Raw genomic sequence first — 17,265 nt, 5'->3', positions numbered from 1 at the left:
TTATAAAATTTTATAATTGTCTGCGGCTACATTTTTGCATATTTTGATTAAATTAAATGGTAGTAATCAATAACCTAATGGTAGTAATCATTAACCGATGCTGAAAAGTTGCAAATCATACCTGAATCATGTGACTGAACCCGAGCTCTAGTAGCTTTTCATTTGAGTTGTCTTTCACAAATATCAGAAATAAACTTTTGTAGCCGCAGACAAAAATCTGAGCAAAGAAGACAGTGGGCTTCATATTCCAACTGAGACTGCACTGCTTGCATTCAGAGAAATAATGTCTTTGAAACGACTCATTTACTGGTAGCTATTAAATAATGTGTAAGAAGTCAAGACTAACAGGCGACGCTGCCCAGAGGCGTGCAGAGGAAAAGTATTTATAATAACCTTAGGGAAAAAACACTTACTTTTCTATTCAATGCCAATATATCTTTATAAGCTTCACTAAAACTCCCATTTTTAAAAGAAAAACAATTTCAAAAACACAAACTTTGGTTTGTATAGTTAATTAATTGTTATCGTCACTGATTGGCTGCATTTTTCTTTTGCCTGTAAATTGGAACAAAATCTCAGCTAAATTGATTATCGAAATAATCAACTAGTTTAGTAATTGATTAATAATTAACTGGACAAACTCAGAAATGGTTATTTGCTGCATAAACAACACCTTATAATTATGTCAGAACTGTAAAAAATGTTACATTTGTATTTAAAATAATAAAAAAACCTATTTGTCACTTTCCGTACTTCACCTGACTCAATTTCTATAGTTAATTAATAATTATTTATTAATCAGTAATGCAAAAATGAGTCAATCAATCTATTAATAATTAAATACATTTAGTAAAGAAATGCTGTTATTGCATTTTAGTCAATAAAATGTTTATTTTCTTACACTAAGAATAAAATTTAATCATATGTTTAAATTTTATGTTTAATTAAATCTTTTAATTTATTTCTAATATTGTATAAAGTAAACTGAAGTGGTTAAATAAAAAAATCTGCAGAAGGCCAATTTTCTTATCCAATTAATCAGTTAAGCATCAGAATAATTGATCAGCAAAATAACTATTAGTTTCAGCCCTAACCTCAAATATTACAGATAACAAACATAAGTTAACATTAACTAATGGACATGGGAAACATAGTTTCCTATGTGTGACACTACAGCTGCATTTCCTTTTTCCTGCAGTACCTGCACTACCAGCAGCACTGACGGCACACAGCAACCATCAGACATCCTCGATCTCAATGCGAGTCATCTTCCCAGGAATGAGGCTATGTGCGTACAAACTGTCTGAAATAAAAACATCAGGGAATCTCATGAAGTACACCTGGATGCCGACATGGGGGTGCAATGAGGAGGTAATCTCTCCAAGCTGTAATGTAACTTCATATGGAGCAGATTTTTTTTTTATATGCATTGAGCACATCTTGCTCAGCTCAGCTCTGCCTCTTTCCTTCTTTTTCTCTGTGACTTATTTAAAAACTTCTGCTGGAACCTGATAGGTCCAGGTGCTCCTAAGGTCAGTTCAAATGCCGAACCAGTGAGCCACTGCTGCAAAAACAGACCCTGCAAGCCGCCGATTTTAACATTACCGACTATTATGTGTCAGTCAACACTTCTTTTTAAAAATTGGTCAAATTATCCCATTTCATTACAGCTAGAAGCTGAAAATAATACTTTCAAGACTGACTAAAACAATTCAAAGGCTTTTCGGTGTGTTCGGTGTCTGGTTTCACCATCAAAATTAACCCTTCAGCCCATAACAAACACTATCAGGTGGGAACGCCAGACCTGTCCCCTGTAATTCTCATTCCAGTGAAACCAAACCCGACCTACCACATCTAGACAGCTCAAGCCTTGCAAGGACTGTGATGAAAATCTTGTGACATGTTTAGCATTTGCAGGAGGCAGACTCAGGAGACTCCAATCAACTGTCCAAAACATGCTGAAACAGTGGAAGTGTGTTCTAGTTCCTGTAGTCTTTCTTGTTCCCTTTAGGTTGTCTCCCTGTTTAGGCAAGTCAAATGAACACATGACATCACTAAAGGTTGTAAGTCTAAAAAGGGAGAGAAGGTATGTAAACTATGCCAAATCTGTCAGGCTAAATTCAAGGAACTCAGTGGTCCTTTCAGACTCCAGAAATAAGTTGAAATAGATTATAAGTATCTATTTAATCCTGTACTGTTAATGAAACCTACTTTGTTACACTACTAAGGACTGACTTGATGTCATTAAAGGGGCAGTGTTATGTAAAATCAACTTTTTTGAGCTCTAGATTATGTTATATTCCCTCATGAAAAAAAACATACCTGGAGTGTCGCCTTGTCTCTTTGCAAGTATGTTTGAGAAATCCTTTAATCTCTCATGGCAACCATTTGGGTTATGTAAGGGGCATGCTCTGACCTCATCAGAGCTGCAATCTCAAGCCAAGTTTCTTCATTACAGAGCACCTCTCTCCTGCAAATCCCCCACTCAGCTCCTCCAGAGTAGCGGCAGCAGCAGTTAGCAAACACCTGCTGCAACTGTGCATCTGCTGACCTCAGCAGAGGAACTACTTCTCAGTGTAACGCTCCAGAGAATGAGTGTTAAAGGTTTAATGGAGAAACATTGCTGCAATAACTTCCTCAAGGTGGAGTTTCAGAAAGAGCAGGAGCTTCTTAAAGAGTATGTATTCAAAATGTTGAATTGCAAAGTCAAATTTCTTTTAAGTCATATTTGATATACATAGCATTTATATACCAACTGAAGGTAACATAGTTACTTGATTGTGCTATTAAGTCACAATCAAGTAACTAAGTAGCTGTCACTAAGTAGCTGACAGCTACTTAGTGACAGCTAAGTAGCTGTCACTAAGTGACAGCTACTTAGTGACAGTAAGTAGCTGTCACTAAGTATTTTGTCTTAAATAAGACAAAATAATTTGTCTTATTTAAGACAAATTGGCCTTGTCTTAAATAAGGCAAGGCCAATTTAAGGCCTTGCCTTAAATTGGCCTTGCCCCTTTAAGGCAAGGCCAATTTTTGGTACAGAAGCAATCATTTAGATGAAAATTCAAGACTAGAGTTATGTAGTTAAAATATCAGGACAGTTTTGGGTCTTAAATAGTCAGGATATTACTTATACTCAAACCATATAGCAGATCAAACACCGCATTTTTTTATTCTTCTCTTTAAATTCCCTTTCCTCAATTTTCATTACCAGCTCAATCCTGCTGGGTCAGAGGGTGTCATTCTCCAAGGGTTAGTGGGGCATGGGGTAAAATCTCAGGAGATTGTCAAACAGTCAATGGGCAACTCAAGTGACACACAACATGAAAAACTATCTACAAACCGGATTCCAAAAAAGTTAGGACACTAAACAAATTGTGAATAAAAACTGAATGCAATGATGTGGAGATGGCAAATGTCAATATTTTATTCGTAATAGAACATAGATGGCAGATCAAAAGTTTAATCTGAGTAAATGTAACATTTAAAGGAAAAATATGTTGATTCAAAATTTCACAGTGTCTACAAATCCCAAAAACGTTGGGACACGTAGCAATAAGTGGCTGGAAAAAGGAAATTGAACATATAACAAACAGCTGGTAGACCAATTAACACTAATTAGGTCAATTGACAGCATGATTAGGTATAAAAAGAGCTTGTTAGAGCTGTCAGTGTCTCTCTGAAGCCAAGATGGTGAGAGGGTCACCAATTCCACCATTGTTGCGCAGAAAGATAGTGCAGCAATACCAGAATGGTGTTACCCAGCGTAAAAAAGCAAAGACTTTTAAGTTATCATCATCAACTGTGCATAACATAATCAAAAGATTCAGAAAATTTGGAACAATCGCTGTGAGTAAGGGTCAAGGCCGTAAAACTCTACTGGATGCTCATGATCTCCGGGCCCTTAAAAGTCACTGCACCTCAAACAGGAATGCCACTGTCAAGGAAATAACAGCATGGGCTTAGGAATACTTCCAGAAAGCATCGTCAGTGAACACAATCCACCGTGCCATCTGCCGCTGCCAGCTGAAACTCTACAGTGGAAAGAGGAAGCCATTTCTGAGCAAGCTCGACAAGCTCAGCCGTTTGCACTGGGCCAGGAGTCAATTAAAATGGAGTGAGGCAAAATGAAACTCTGTTCTGTGGTCAGATGAGTCATGATTTGAAGTTCTTTATGGAATACTGGGACGCCATGTCATCCGGACCAGAGAGGACAAAGATAACCCAAGTTGTTATCAATGCTCTGTTCAGAAGCCTGCATCACTGATGGTATGGGGTTGCATGAGTGCTTGTGGCATGAGCTGCTTGCATGTCTGGAAAGGCACCATTAATGCAGAGAATGTATCATTCATGTTCAGGTTCTAGAACAACATATACTCCCATCTAGACGTCATCTCTTTCAGGGAAGACCCTGCATTTTTCAACAAGATAATGCCAGACCACATTCTGCAGCAATCACAACATCATGGCTACGTAGGAAAAGGATCTGGGTACTGAAATGGCCAGCCTGCAGTCCAGATCTTTCACCTATAGAGAACATTTGGTGCATCATAAAGAGGAAGGTGCGACAAAGAAGGCCCAAGACGTTTGAACAGTTAGAGGCATGTATTAGACATGAATGGGAGAGCATTCCTATTTCTAAACTTGAGAAACTGGTCTCCTTTGTCCCCAGACATCTGAGTGTCGTAAGAAGAAGGGGAGATGCCACACAGTGGTAAAAATGGCCTTGTCCCAACTTTTTTGGGATTTGTTGATGTCATGAAATTTTGAAACAACATATTTTTTCCCTTAAAATGATACATTCTCTCAGTTTAAACTTTTGATCTGTGATTTGTGTTCTATTCTGAATAAAATATTAGATGTTGGCACCTCCACATCATTGCATTCAGTTTTTATTCACAATTTGTTTAGTGTCCCAGCTTTTTTGGAATCCAGTTTGTATATACACTCACACCAAATGACAATATAAGCCAACGAATTAACCAACTAATACGTATTTTTGGCTTTAGGGAGCAAGCGAAAAATGTTTTTTTTTTCTGTTTTTTTTATTTTACAGAATTCATCTTTTGGCAAAGAAGAGGTTGTTGGGTGCTGTGGTAGTGCAGGGGTAAAGTACAACCCATGTGTGGAGCCTCAACCGGGATGTCATAGGTTCTAGTCCCAGTCTGATAACCTTTGCCTAAATGTCTTACCTCGTTATCATTACCCACTTCCCTGTCTAACCACTTTCAAATAAAGGCTGCTAGAGCCAATAAAAGAAAAGAAAAACACAGAACCTCTTTTTAGAAAAAGAGGTCTTGTGTTTTTTTTTCTTTGACCATTATTTTAAGAAGTTGACGATAGCTGACAATACACAGCATGAAAGCACACATAGGAAATGATCACCAAAACATCAGATGTTCAGTGATCAGTGGCAGGAAGAGCAGCCTTTTAAACTCGTATATCAGGCCTGGTTTGAGAAAGTTCTCATTCCAGGCTACTGTTTCAAATCTAATATAAAAATAATACAATGTGACCAAGTAGAGTTAGGGTTTTAACTCCTTTGAGTTATTTGTTAGTGATTAAACGTCTTAGTCTATGATAAAGGCAGAGAAAATAAAGTTTGCCATCTCAGCTGTAGTCATTTCAGAATTTCTTCCTTTGAAAAATCAGGACCATCTGCTCAGTGTTTTCTCAGCTGCTCAGCATTAACATGCTCTACACGGCTGCTTCACGTCTCCATGAGACTTGCTGCTCCTCTTGATTATGAGTTAAACTGTCATAAAACCCAAACCCTCCTGATAGTGACGATCAATGACCTTTCCTTGATCCTGTCTTGTTTTCCTTTAGAAGCAAATAATTTGTCTACAAAGTCAACGTCTCTGAAACTGAAAATGCTTCTTGGAGCTTTAAATTACTAACCTCACCTGGTATGCAGTCTGCATGCTCCAGAATCTTTTGGAAAGAGTTCACTTGAGAATTTATGTTCAGTAGTGACGATATTTTTTATTTATTCTATATATAAGAGGAGAACAAACAAATTCTCCCCCAGAAAGGCTCTGCCTGGGATTCAGTTAAGGTGTGTAGCTGAGCTGACTCAGAGCCATTGGCCTGGAAACTAGGTGATAACCTTCAAACTAGGAAGCCTTGTTCCTGCTTCCACTGGCAGAATTACATTCATAATGACGTAAATCACCTAGAACTTAGAAAGCTGAACAAGAGAATGGTTAATAACCTCTTTTTAAAATGTGCTCAGTAATGACTCAATGCATTTAACAAGCCTCTTAAATGTTTGGTCTTCACCTTCTCCTTTGAATACAGCTGTGAAGAACAGCTGAAGTCAAGTAGACCCATTATCCTAACTTTCCCTCCCACAGTCTTACATTTCCTTTTGAAATTTTCTTTCTTTAAAGTTCTTGATCAGTCACACATTGTAAAAAGGATCATGTTGTACTCCATTTGTTTATTAAACCTAAGGAATACAGATCATTGCATCATGTAGCATGGATGCTACATAATGCTACATTATAAAAATATTGAAAAAGCTTTTGTGTTTTGGTAAAAAAAAAAAAGGATAATCTTTCAGGGAAGCATTTGTAAGGTCAGTTAATAGAGTTTCAGATATTTCTAACACACATGGTTACATTTTTAGTTTATTACTCTTAAGATGAGAAGAGTTGCTTATTTTCAGTGATTTAAAGTTTTAAGCCAACTGTCAAGTTAAAACAGCAAATGGTGCATTTGTGGGTGTATTTGCTATATCCACCCAACTGGCACATGCATCAGAGAGAATCAAGAGCACCCATCTCTCTCTCACTCAAGCCTTCAGAAGCCTATAAGGTAACTTGGCACACTGGTGCTCAGAATGATCTCTACAGACAAAGAACCTTGGCTTCAAGCTTCCACAAAGACACCACTGGTAGGAATTGGACATTATGCAGAGTTTAAATCATTTCATCTGCATTCAGAAGACCAAATTAGCTTTGGTGATGAAATGGGTTTTATGTGTTTAGAATGTAGTTTATTTATTTGTTCATTCACTGTTAACTTAAAAATAGATTGGTAATATTATTTGGTAAACTGCTTAATTAGCTCATTGTGATTTGTAATTTATTTTGGTTCATTTGTTTGTAGGTTTTCAACCTGCTTGGTGACCTCTTTGTGTCTACTCTGACCACTCAAACAAAATCATGGTGGTCTTGTATTGTAAACTGAAGTAATTTAAAGACAAAAGAAAAGAGAAATAAAAAGATGTCGCTGAGATGAGTTGTTTCTGCATCTCTTTGGAGGAAGAAAGCCTTTTCAAGTTTGGGCAGAAGCTGAGGTGGTTTGAAGAGGCCAAAAAACTTGACACCAACACTCTCTGAAAGTGGTAAAAGGTAAATCCACTAAATACCAGCGACCCACTGAGCAACAATTTGCTACAACAGAGCCAAGCTCCTATGGTTGTAGTAGTTTGTAGCCCTCTCCGCCCAACACCACCTTCAAAGTAAGGACAAAATGTAACGGTTTGCTCTGACCTGCCCTCTCCTAAGTGAAAATAAAGCTGCAGTATTTTATATAAATATTTTCACATATATTTTTTTTTAAACTGTCATTAGGTTGTGACAGTATGGCATGAGAGGTAATCTGTGACAAATCTATTTCCTCTGCTTTCTCCCAGTGCTAGAAACAACTAGTCAGTGGCAGGAGAGTTTTAGTGCTGTCAATCACAATCTAATGTGGTGCTGCTCATCCTTCCTCCCCCTCGATTTGTGCTGTGCTGCAGCTAGCATAGCACAGAGCTGTGCAGATTCAAACTGAATGCTCAGTTTAGTTAGCATAGCTACCAATGACGGCAGATAAACGATTTCTTATAAGTTGTTTCTCCCCCATTAGCACATTTAGCAGTGAGTGAATGAAGTTGATTACTAAGAGCTAAGTGCTAAGAGCGTCCTACTAGGTTGTTTTGGTCAGAACTGTGCATTATTTTAACCAGCAATAGTAATTCAGGAAGGAGATGGAGGAAATTGATTGTTTTCACAGATTATCTGTCTCATAACAAACTGCTACGTATATGTGCATGCATTGTTCGCTGGCCCAAGGGGGCGTCAGGTCAGGTAGGAGGGGTCTCCTCATGTGTCAGGGATTGTGATGACACAGACAATAGTGTTAGTACAGGCTAAGCTGTGGGACATTAGGTTAATGTATCCTCACAGCTCCTCCGAGTTAAACAATAGCTAAATGGAGCCATAGAGGACAGGCCTGCCTGCAGCTACAGTCTGGGACTTGTCACCAGAGCATGAAGAGTCACACTTCCTGGAGTCCACTGCAGAAAAGAAAGTAGATAAATAGCTACTAAATAGCTTTGATTTATTAATATGTGCTGCAATATAGACACTAACTATTCAAAAATACCTAAAATGAAGCACCTCATAATTTAAAAGTGCAATTTCTATGAGTTTTTTCACATCAGAAAATAACAATCAACTAGTCTCAGATTCTAAAATTATTCAGAATTTAGAAAACACACTCAACATATTTCACAATGTTCATTATTCATTACTCAACAATTAAGGCAAAATGGCCTATTTATGTGTGGAAACAAAGAAGTGCATCCTTGCAGCTTTCACAGGATTAAAGAGGGAAATTAAACAGGAAGGAGCTGCTAACTAAAGCACTAAAGCACGAGCCTGCATGAACCTAATTAGGCTAATTAAGTCCATTATCCTATTGTAGAACAGATTCCTGACAAAGAGAAAATACAGTAGAGTTCTCAATCTACCAATGAGTTTGTCCAAACAAACACACCCAAAGTGATGCTCTACATGGTTGCATGAGTTAGATTTGCAAAGCAGCATAAAAGGCTTATCAAAACACCCAGAGTTGACCATAAACTCCTTTATGTAGATAGAGATAAATGTGAAGCAATCTGAAATTTGACTTCTACAGAAGGGAAGGATGCATCGTGATTAAAATGGAATACACAAGAAACTACAAACTTCAATGAAATAAAGAGATGTTGGTAGTGCAGTGGGTCAAAAATGCACTATAATTTAAGAGACTGATTAAATTCTAGAGAGCATGACTTCTGAGAGGTACTGCTGGTGAACAGTGAACATGGTTCTACAAGGCTTTTAATCAAACTGTGTAATTAGTATTTAAACAAAACTCTTAATTTCTCACCTATTTTTGTTTAATAAACAATGACAATAATGCTGTTCTCTGTGTTTGTGGACTTCAAAAATGAGAATAAAACTCTGTTAGAGCCTGTTGAGAAACAGATTATTGCCATCATTTCCTGCTACCTTTAAAGAAAAACTTTTATTTTCAGTATATTATTACCATAGCTTTGGTAAATATATTCTTAACATCCATCCATCCATTTTCTAAAACCCTTGTCCCTAGTGGGGTCGGGAGAGATGCTGGAGCCTATCTCATACCCTAACAGGCTCAAATTACACAGCCATTCTGAGGGTCAAAAGTACGGAGCCCTCCAGGGGACATGAGGATTTTTTTTTCTTTTGCGTTCCCTCGCGTCCCCTCGCAAAAGGTTTTGCGTTCGCTCGCAATAATCTACTGATCAGTTCATGCGGAATATTGTAAGCCTTGTAAGCCTTTTTTACGGTGGCCGCCGTACTTTCTGCTTTAATACAAGCTTCTAAGGGTTTTCCATGGACTATTGAGTTATTATCGCGGGGTAATAAGTCATCTGATTGTGTCTATTGTGTTCGTAGTCTGAATGGTTTAAAGGGCTGCTTTCAGTGCCGTTCCATCTTAGCCTTAATAGACATAAACATGCAGTAAATAAATCGATTTTTTCAATCAGTTTTTTGCACCAAAGCGTTAATAATAATAAACACGTTTTCAGAGCCTCAGTGAAAACATTCATATGAATGAAATAAGTAATTATTGATATGACAGGAGCAGCGGCTTTGACACCTGGTGGTGGTTGTGTTGATGTGGACGTGACTGTCATGAAGTATGAATGGGAAGGTGACTGGCTGCTGGCTCTGTGTGTATGAGAAAGCGGGTGAGCTGGGTGGTCAGTCCTCGAAAAGTTTGGAGCATGATAAAAATTAAATAAATCGATAATTGTGACAGAACAAAGAAGAGGTTAGGAGTTAGGAGTACAAGGACAGATGAGATTCCCCGAGTTAACCCAGTGCGGCCGTCTATTAGTTTGCTGTGTTTTATAATAATAAAACGTGTTTATTATTATTAAAAATTTTATTATTGTATGTATTTTATTATATGTGGTATCATTGAAAAGCCCTAAATGTCCTCTCCAGATACCAAAAGGAATTAATTCAGTAGAATGCAGGGGGTGGGAGATATTCAAGTTTAGAAATGTCCTCTACAGAGGACAAAAATGAACTACTGGTAGTCAGGAGGATATAAAGCAGAAAGTACGGCGGCCACCGTAAAAAGGCTTACAATATTCAATTATGCCGCATGAACTGATCAGTAGATTATTGCGAGGGAACGCAAAACCTTCGCGAGGAAACGCAAAAGTATTGCGAGGGAACGCAAAAGAAAAAAAGTTTACATCTTTAATTTAATGCACACTAATATAAAAACCTCTGCTTCCCCCTGGAGGAAAATAATGTAACTGCATTAACACGAGCAAGTCCTTCGCAACTTCCACAAAATGGTGACAAGCGATACATTGAAATAAGTAACTGTATGCAGAAAATTGCTAAGGGTATATCTTAGCTTAGCTAATGGGACCTTTGTTTCCCTTTATGATTAACCTACAATTCGTTTTTGCTGTTCGACTGAAGCTAAGGACACCACTGCTACCGGAGTTAAATGCTGAAATAAACCAATTAAAAACGTCGTCCATTAATACTTTCTATACTGGTGCTTAGAAATAGTATTTAAGAGTAGGTATCTTAAGCAATTAGTCTCTAAATTCAGAGTATACGAAGCAGATAGTGGAGGAGTGTCGCTGTATAAATCGTAGCATAACTTATTTATTAGCTGAGCTGCTTTAAGGATACATGGCATCATGTGCCGTGTGCTGTCAAGATGCCAGCCATGTGGTGTAATGTCTTCGTAAATTGATTTACTACCTCCATGTATTAAACATATATTCATTTCACAAAACATATACGTATGTCTGTATATGACCTGAGAAGTCGAGCGTGTATTATCATCTGGTCCCATGGTGTAATGGTTAGCACTCTGGACTTTGAATCCAGCGATCCGAGTTCAAATCTCGGTGGGACCTCATGCTTTTGCGCTGTTTTGATTTGAAACCAATACAAAACTGTTTTAGTAGACACGAAATCGTCCTTAATCTATGTCCACTTCATTTCCTATATGTAAATTCTTTAGGAAATTTATGAAGAGGCCTCTCAGGATACTCCATGTATCAAGAACTTTATTTCCACACATTGACAGTTTTAAAATATAAACAGCAGCAATGTGATACAGACATTTCTTTGGATGTTATTTTTTTATTTTGGAATGTTCTCATATCTGTTTCTTGGCTGACCAGCACTGAGGGAAGTAACCTGATACACTGTGTCACACAACACTTATGTTCCCAGCTGATGTGCTATACCCCATCTGTGCTCTCTGCTGTATGTAAAGTGGAAAGATTTGATTTTATGCTAACTGCTTATGCATCTGGCTTGCAATGACAGCAAACTTGTTAAAACTTCTGTAGTTTTACAATAAAGTCTGTAAAGGGTAGTAGTACAGCATGAAGCATGGAAAATGTATGAAAATAAAACTCCACAGGTGACACAAAATTTTATATTTTTTTGGATTTGTACAAAAATATTTTGCAGCAAACATACAAACCAGTAAAAGTAAAAACAATAGTAACAACATTTAAAGGCATCTGAAATATTGTAACAACAAATATGCATAAACCTTGCAGTGCTGACTAAAGTAAAAATTTAAAAAGAAAAAACTATATACTGACAAAAATGCTGTAAGGTTTATTTTTAGAATAAAAGATTTGCATCAAATTAAGATTTTTACGCCAATACAGAAAAATGTATGACATTATATAAACTGTAGGTGTTGGCAAATCAAGCACGTATTGTGGGATTGCACTTTAACACAAGCTACAGTATTCCTGGATATGTTATGAACCAAAGTTATTGTGTTTGACAACAAAGCCTGCTTGTAAACAAATTCAGTTAAAAGTTCAACTTGACTCACATACCAAATCAAGACTAAACTGTCTCAGTTTACGGTAAAAATTGGCTTTTATTACTCAGTTTGCTGTCCAAGCTAAAGGCTTCAGATAAAAAAAATATCCAATTTACAACTAAGCAGATATGAGAAAAGGTGCACTAAGCTTTTGAAAAAAAATTACCAAAAGTCCAGGGAGCTGGTTAGACAGTTAAAAACAAATTTCACTCAACTGTGTTTCAATAAGACACAAAAACAAGAAGTACTTAAGAAATGCCTCATTCAAAGTTTAGAGTTTTCAACCGTGAAACTAAGACTAAACCTAACATAGTGCTTTATTGGGTACCTTACAATGATAATTTGGGTTTCTTTTAGAAGGGCATAGATACATTAGCTGATGCTGAGGAATTCAGAATTGTCTGAATTCCTGCTTGGTAGACCCTGGCAGGTGACCAGCCAGTTTTTTTTTTGTTTTCAATCAGTGAACACACCATGCTTATCATTACCAGGCTTGTGCTAATAACACTGTGATGTGGACGCTGAAGCTGAGCGGTTAGCTATTTTTATTACCAGTGGGGTGTTTACCATGAAGCTAAAGGAAACACAGAGATGTATATAAGCTATTTGAAATAAAGCTCCATTTTCAAAAAACAATCTAGAAAGATTTAGTTAGGTCAGGCTGTGAATAAGAGGGGAAGATTTGAAGCTGATAACAGGAAGGCTAAACCGAGAACAGCATAGTTGTCTTATCTTTTTGAGCTTTCAAAATGTGAGCAACAAGCTGGATTTGAAAAAGTTGCAGATTTAAGAAATCTTAAGGGAAAGTTAAGGCAAGAATCCAAATTCTTTAGATCTGTTATTTTAGCAATGCTAGCTGTGCTAACCATGCTAATCGCTAACATTCTCGTGCAGTAGCCTCACTAATATAAGTAGCTGATTATTGCTTCTGGCAGCAAGATGAAGCTCTTATATATTAATGTGTTACAGATTTTAAAAGGGAATTGTAAAAAGCTAAATGGATGTAGACAACTTCACAAAGTGAAATTCGGAACCAGCCACCAATTTCTGATCTGTGTAACTCTAGTCTCCTTGAAAGACATGAATTTTTGTGCGTGTATGTGTGTATGTGTGTTGTGGCAGTAAGGTCTCTAACTTTTTTGTGAGTTACAGGTCTGAGCTGGACGTTTTCAAGTTGCCATCCAGGTTGTTTTTCACAGCTATCATAGAAAGCAGAGCATTCTTTGACGTGAAAATACCTTGTGATAAAAATGGGACTTTTGTATTCCCTTGAACATTTTCACATTTTTTCATGTTACAACTTCACAGTTTGATGTGTTTTATACACAATTATGGACTACTTTGTACTGATCCATCACATAAAATTCACTGAGGATTCGGGATATAACATAGGAAAATGTGAATAGTTCAGAATACTGAATTATTCAGAATACTGAACTATTCACAGTGTAAAAGCTCCATAAGGCCACAGAATGCACAATCTTTTGCAGTAGCATTTTCAACTCCACCAAGTGGAGTATAAAAGAAACTTTAGTTGAAAACAAGAAGGAAAAAAAATATGATGCACTGCCTATTAAAATGCACAGAAACAATGCAATGGCACAATAATAAACATATGTCTTCCTACAAGTCCTTGACTGGTGTAAAAATATCAGGTTGTTCATACAATATCATTTATGTACATACAAAGCAATCACTTTCCATTTACTTTGTAAATGAGTTTTTAGTTTCTTTTTTTCAGATGTTGGATGCTTTAGTTGTTGGACACCACAGAAGTTATCTCTGCTGCTTCAGAGGTTGGAGGTCAGGTCTTGGTTTGTGCATCCTTATCCTGACTCTTGCTGCCCCACAGGCATGAGGTGACAGGTTTCCGTCTGTCGGTGAGACGGCACCTCGGCGGGGACCTCGGCGCTGCAAGTAGCACGGCTGGTCTCCACGATGGAGGAGGTTGTGTGACAGTTGAAGTGATGGCTGACGAACGGAGTTTCTCCCAAACCCGTTTTCCCCCAGGCAATCTTCCACTGAACCCACTTCCTGCGCAGGGCTGTTTGGGCCTGCACATGAATTCAAACACATGTTTCTGGATTGCAGGTTTAAAGCAGCCATGTTGTAAAACTTAAAAAAAAGTTTTGCTTGGGAAACCCTCATCCAGCTTTGAAGTGTGTTCAGGAGCTCTTGAGTGATAAAAGATGTGTAAACTAAGTGAGAGTATGTAAAAGTGCACCGTAACCCTAACCCAGGGGTGGGCAACTCCAGGCCTCGAGGGCCGGTCTCCTGCAACTTTTAGATGCATCTCTACTTCAACACACCTGAGTCAAATAATGAGGTCATTAGCAGGACTCAGGAGAACTTGACTGCACTTAGGAGGTTATTCAGCTGTTGGATTCAAGTGTGTTGGACCAGGGTGACATCTAAGAGTTGCAGGACACCGGCCCTCAAGGACCCAGATTGAGGGCCGGTGCCCACCCCTGGGTTAGGGTTACGGTGCACTTTTACACCCCAGTAAATGCCCACCCCTGCCTATGGCAGGGGTGGGCATTTACTGTTGCCCCTTTGGCAACAGTAAATGTTTTTTGAAGAATGGAAATTGTAAATGTAAATTGAAGAATGGAGGATTTTTTTAATGTTGCTACTTATCAAGATTTGATGTTCTCCTGTATATCTCCTGGAAAGAATATATGAACATTCAAATGATAAAATTGAAATGCTCAATTCCAGTAAGAAAGCAATAAGGGTTGCCATGGCAAAGTACATTAAATATGATTTTTTTTCCTTGAAAACCTTTTTTTTAATCTTGAACAACATGCAGACATACAGAAATACATGTTAAGAATAAAAGTAAATTAAGCTAAAAGATTATAAGTAATTTAATTCTTATTTTCTATTACATAAAGTTGAATATTTTTTTCACAGAATTGGATAAGGTTGAAATAGATAGATCAACATACCTCTGCATTGCAGAAACAGAGAATAATTGACACAAGGAGTCCCTATAAAATAAGAGACAGTTTATTAAACAATTTGTAACAGAGACAAATAAGATTATCATAATATTGCAAAAAACACATGAAAAAGCAAATTAATTATTAAAAGTACTCAGTACTTATAACAAACTACAAACCGGATTCCAAAAAAGTTGGGACACTAAACAAATTGTGAATAAAAACGGAATGCAATGATGTGGAGATGGCAAATGTCAATATTCTATTCACAATAGAGCATAGATGATAGATCAAAAGTTTAATCTGAGTAAATGTAACATTTTAAAGGAAAAATATGTTGATTCAAAATTTCAGTGTCTGCAAATCCCCAAAAAATTGGGACAAGTAGCAATAAGTGGCTGGAAAAAGGAAACTGAGCATACAACGAACAGCTGGAAGACCAATTAACACTAATTAGGTCAATTGACAACATGATTAGGTATAAAAAGAGCTTCTCAGCGTGTCGGTGTCTCTCTGAAGCCAAGATGGTAAGAGGATCACTGTGATGGCCCTGCCGTGTGGCAATTGGGGCTGGTTAATTGTTTGCCATTTAAGGTCCTTGATTGTGGGAGGTGCTGCTGTCACCTGGTTTGGATTTAAGGAGAGAGATCCCAGGCTGTTGACGCAGGGGTCCAGACATATGGGTCTACTACATCTTGGGCAGCCGCCCTTATTCCCCTAGACATCATGTTTTTTAATAAATGCCTCTAAAAGGCTTAAAATGCTGGTGGTTGTCGTGTCCTCCCTGTTTCTTGTTGCGGCCCACCGAGCCAGGCCGTAACAATCACCAATTCCACCATTGTTGCGCAGAAAGATAGTACAGCAATACCAGAATGGTGTTACCCAGGGTAAAATAGCAAAGACTTTTAAGTTATCAACCGTGCATAACATCATCAAAAGATTCAGAGAATCTGGAACAATCGCTGTGCGTAAGGGTCAAGGCCGTAAAACTCTACTGGATGCTCATGATCTCCGGGCCCTTAAACGTCACTGCACCTCAAACAGGAATGCCACTGTCAAGGAAATAACAGAATGGGTTCAGGAATACTTCCAGACAGCATCGTCAGTGAACTCAATCCACCGTGCCATCTGCCGTTGCCAGCTGAAACTCTACAGTGGAAAGAGGAAGCAAGCTCAACAAGCTCTGCTGTTTGCACTGGGCCTCACTCCATTTAAAATGGAGTGAGGCAAAATGGAAGACTGTTCTGTGGTCAGATGAGGGAGGGAGAGAGAGAGAGAAGCTTTATTCAATAGGCTCGTGGTCCACAAAGACATAACACACAACACATACAAAATAAAATAATAATAAAAACAATAAAATAATAAAATCTTAGAGACTTGCATACCAATGATTCCACAGAGCCGACTGGTATCTTAGCGCACTAACAGAGGGATGTGAAAACATTACAATAAGACTGTTCAATGAGCTGCACAAACGATGCATATACTTGTATATCAAGTTTCTCATGAGTGCCTGAAATGTTCTGACATGTGAATTACAGAACATCTCACTTGCACTGCTAAACCTGTGTTTCTTAAGCAGAATTCTCAGGGAGTCATTATAAGCAACCTTAAGCTTCTGCATACTAGCTTTTTTAAATTTACACCACAAAGGAGCTGCATACAAGGATGTACAATAAGCTTAAAACAAGCTTATTTTTACCTCATCAGTGCACATGTAAAACTTCCTCCCCAGAATGTTAGCCTGGGTGTACAACATGTGACACTGCCAATAAATGTCATCATCATCATCATCATCATCACAGAGCTGGTCTGTGATGTAGTGACCCAGATATTTAGTTTTGGAACAAACATTTAACTTTAGTCCCGACAGAAAAAAATCAGGGAAACAGAGTTGTCTGCTTTAGACCTACATATTAGTACAACAGTTTTCTTAGCATTATTCTGTACATCAAATCTCAACCCATAATTGGAGCAGATATTCAGTAACTGCTGAAAACCAGCACAGCTGGTTTAGAGGACAGCCAGGTCATCAACATACATAAAGTGATTGACCAGGGTATCACCAATCATACATCCAGTTTTACAGAGGTTCATTTCTTTTGACAGGTCGTCCATGTACAAGTTAAACAGTGCAGATGAAATAAGCCCACCCTGATGCACACCGTCTCACACCAAAGGAAGCAGAGATGTTATT

The 17,265-nt window shown here is 37.9% G+C and overlaps 1 protein-coding gene and 1 non-coding gene across 3 annotated transcripts in view; one reads left to right on the top strand and one right to left on the bottom strand.

Moving 5' to 3' along the window:
* Positions 1–11,119: 11,119 nt before the first annotated feature.
* Positions 11,120–11,191, top strand: trnaq-uug (transfer RNA glutamine (anticodon UUG)). The gene has a single exon. It is a non-coding gene; the product is annotated as a tRNA-Gln (tRNA).
* A 135-nt stretch (positions 11,192–11,326) lies between these two features.
* Positions 11,327–17,265, bottom strand: part of LOC103156107 (calcitonin gene-related peptide type 1 receptor-like) — an 81,274-nt gene continuing 75,335 nt past the window's right edge. For both annotated transcript variants that reach the window (XM_007578032.2, XM_016664060.1), the window contains exons 12-13: positions 15,075–15,116; positions 11,327–14,180 (exon numbers count right to left, since the gene is read on the bottom strand). In XM_007578032.2, coding sequence (XP_007578094.1) covers positions 13,953–14,180; positions 15,075–15,116 — 270 coding nt within the window. In that variant the 3' untranslated portion in view covers positions 11,327–13,952. The remainder of the gene's footprint in view (positions 14,181–15,074; positions 15,117–17,265) is intronic.

Source organism: Poecilia formosa, unplaced genomic scaffold (assembly GCF_000485575.1).
Source record: "Poecilia formosa unplaced genomic scaffold, Poecilia_formosa-5.1.2 Scaffold464, whole genome shotgun sequence".
NCBI classification, from domain to species: domain Eukaryota; kingdom Metazoa; phylum Chordata; class Actinopteri; order Cyprinodontiformes; family Poeciliidae; genus Poecilia; species Poecilia formosa.
Note: the sequence above shows the minus strand (reverse complement) of the source record. Positions and strands in the feature narration are given on the sequence as shown.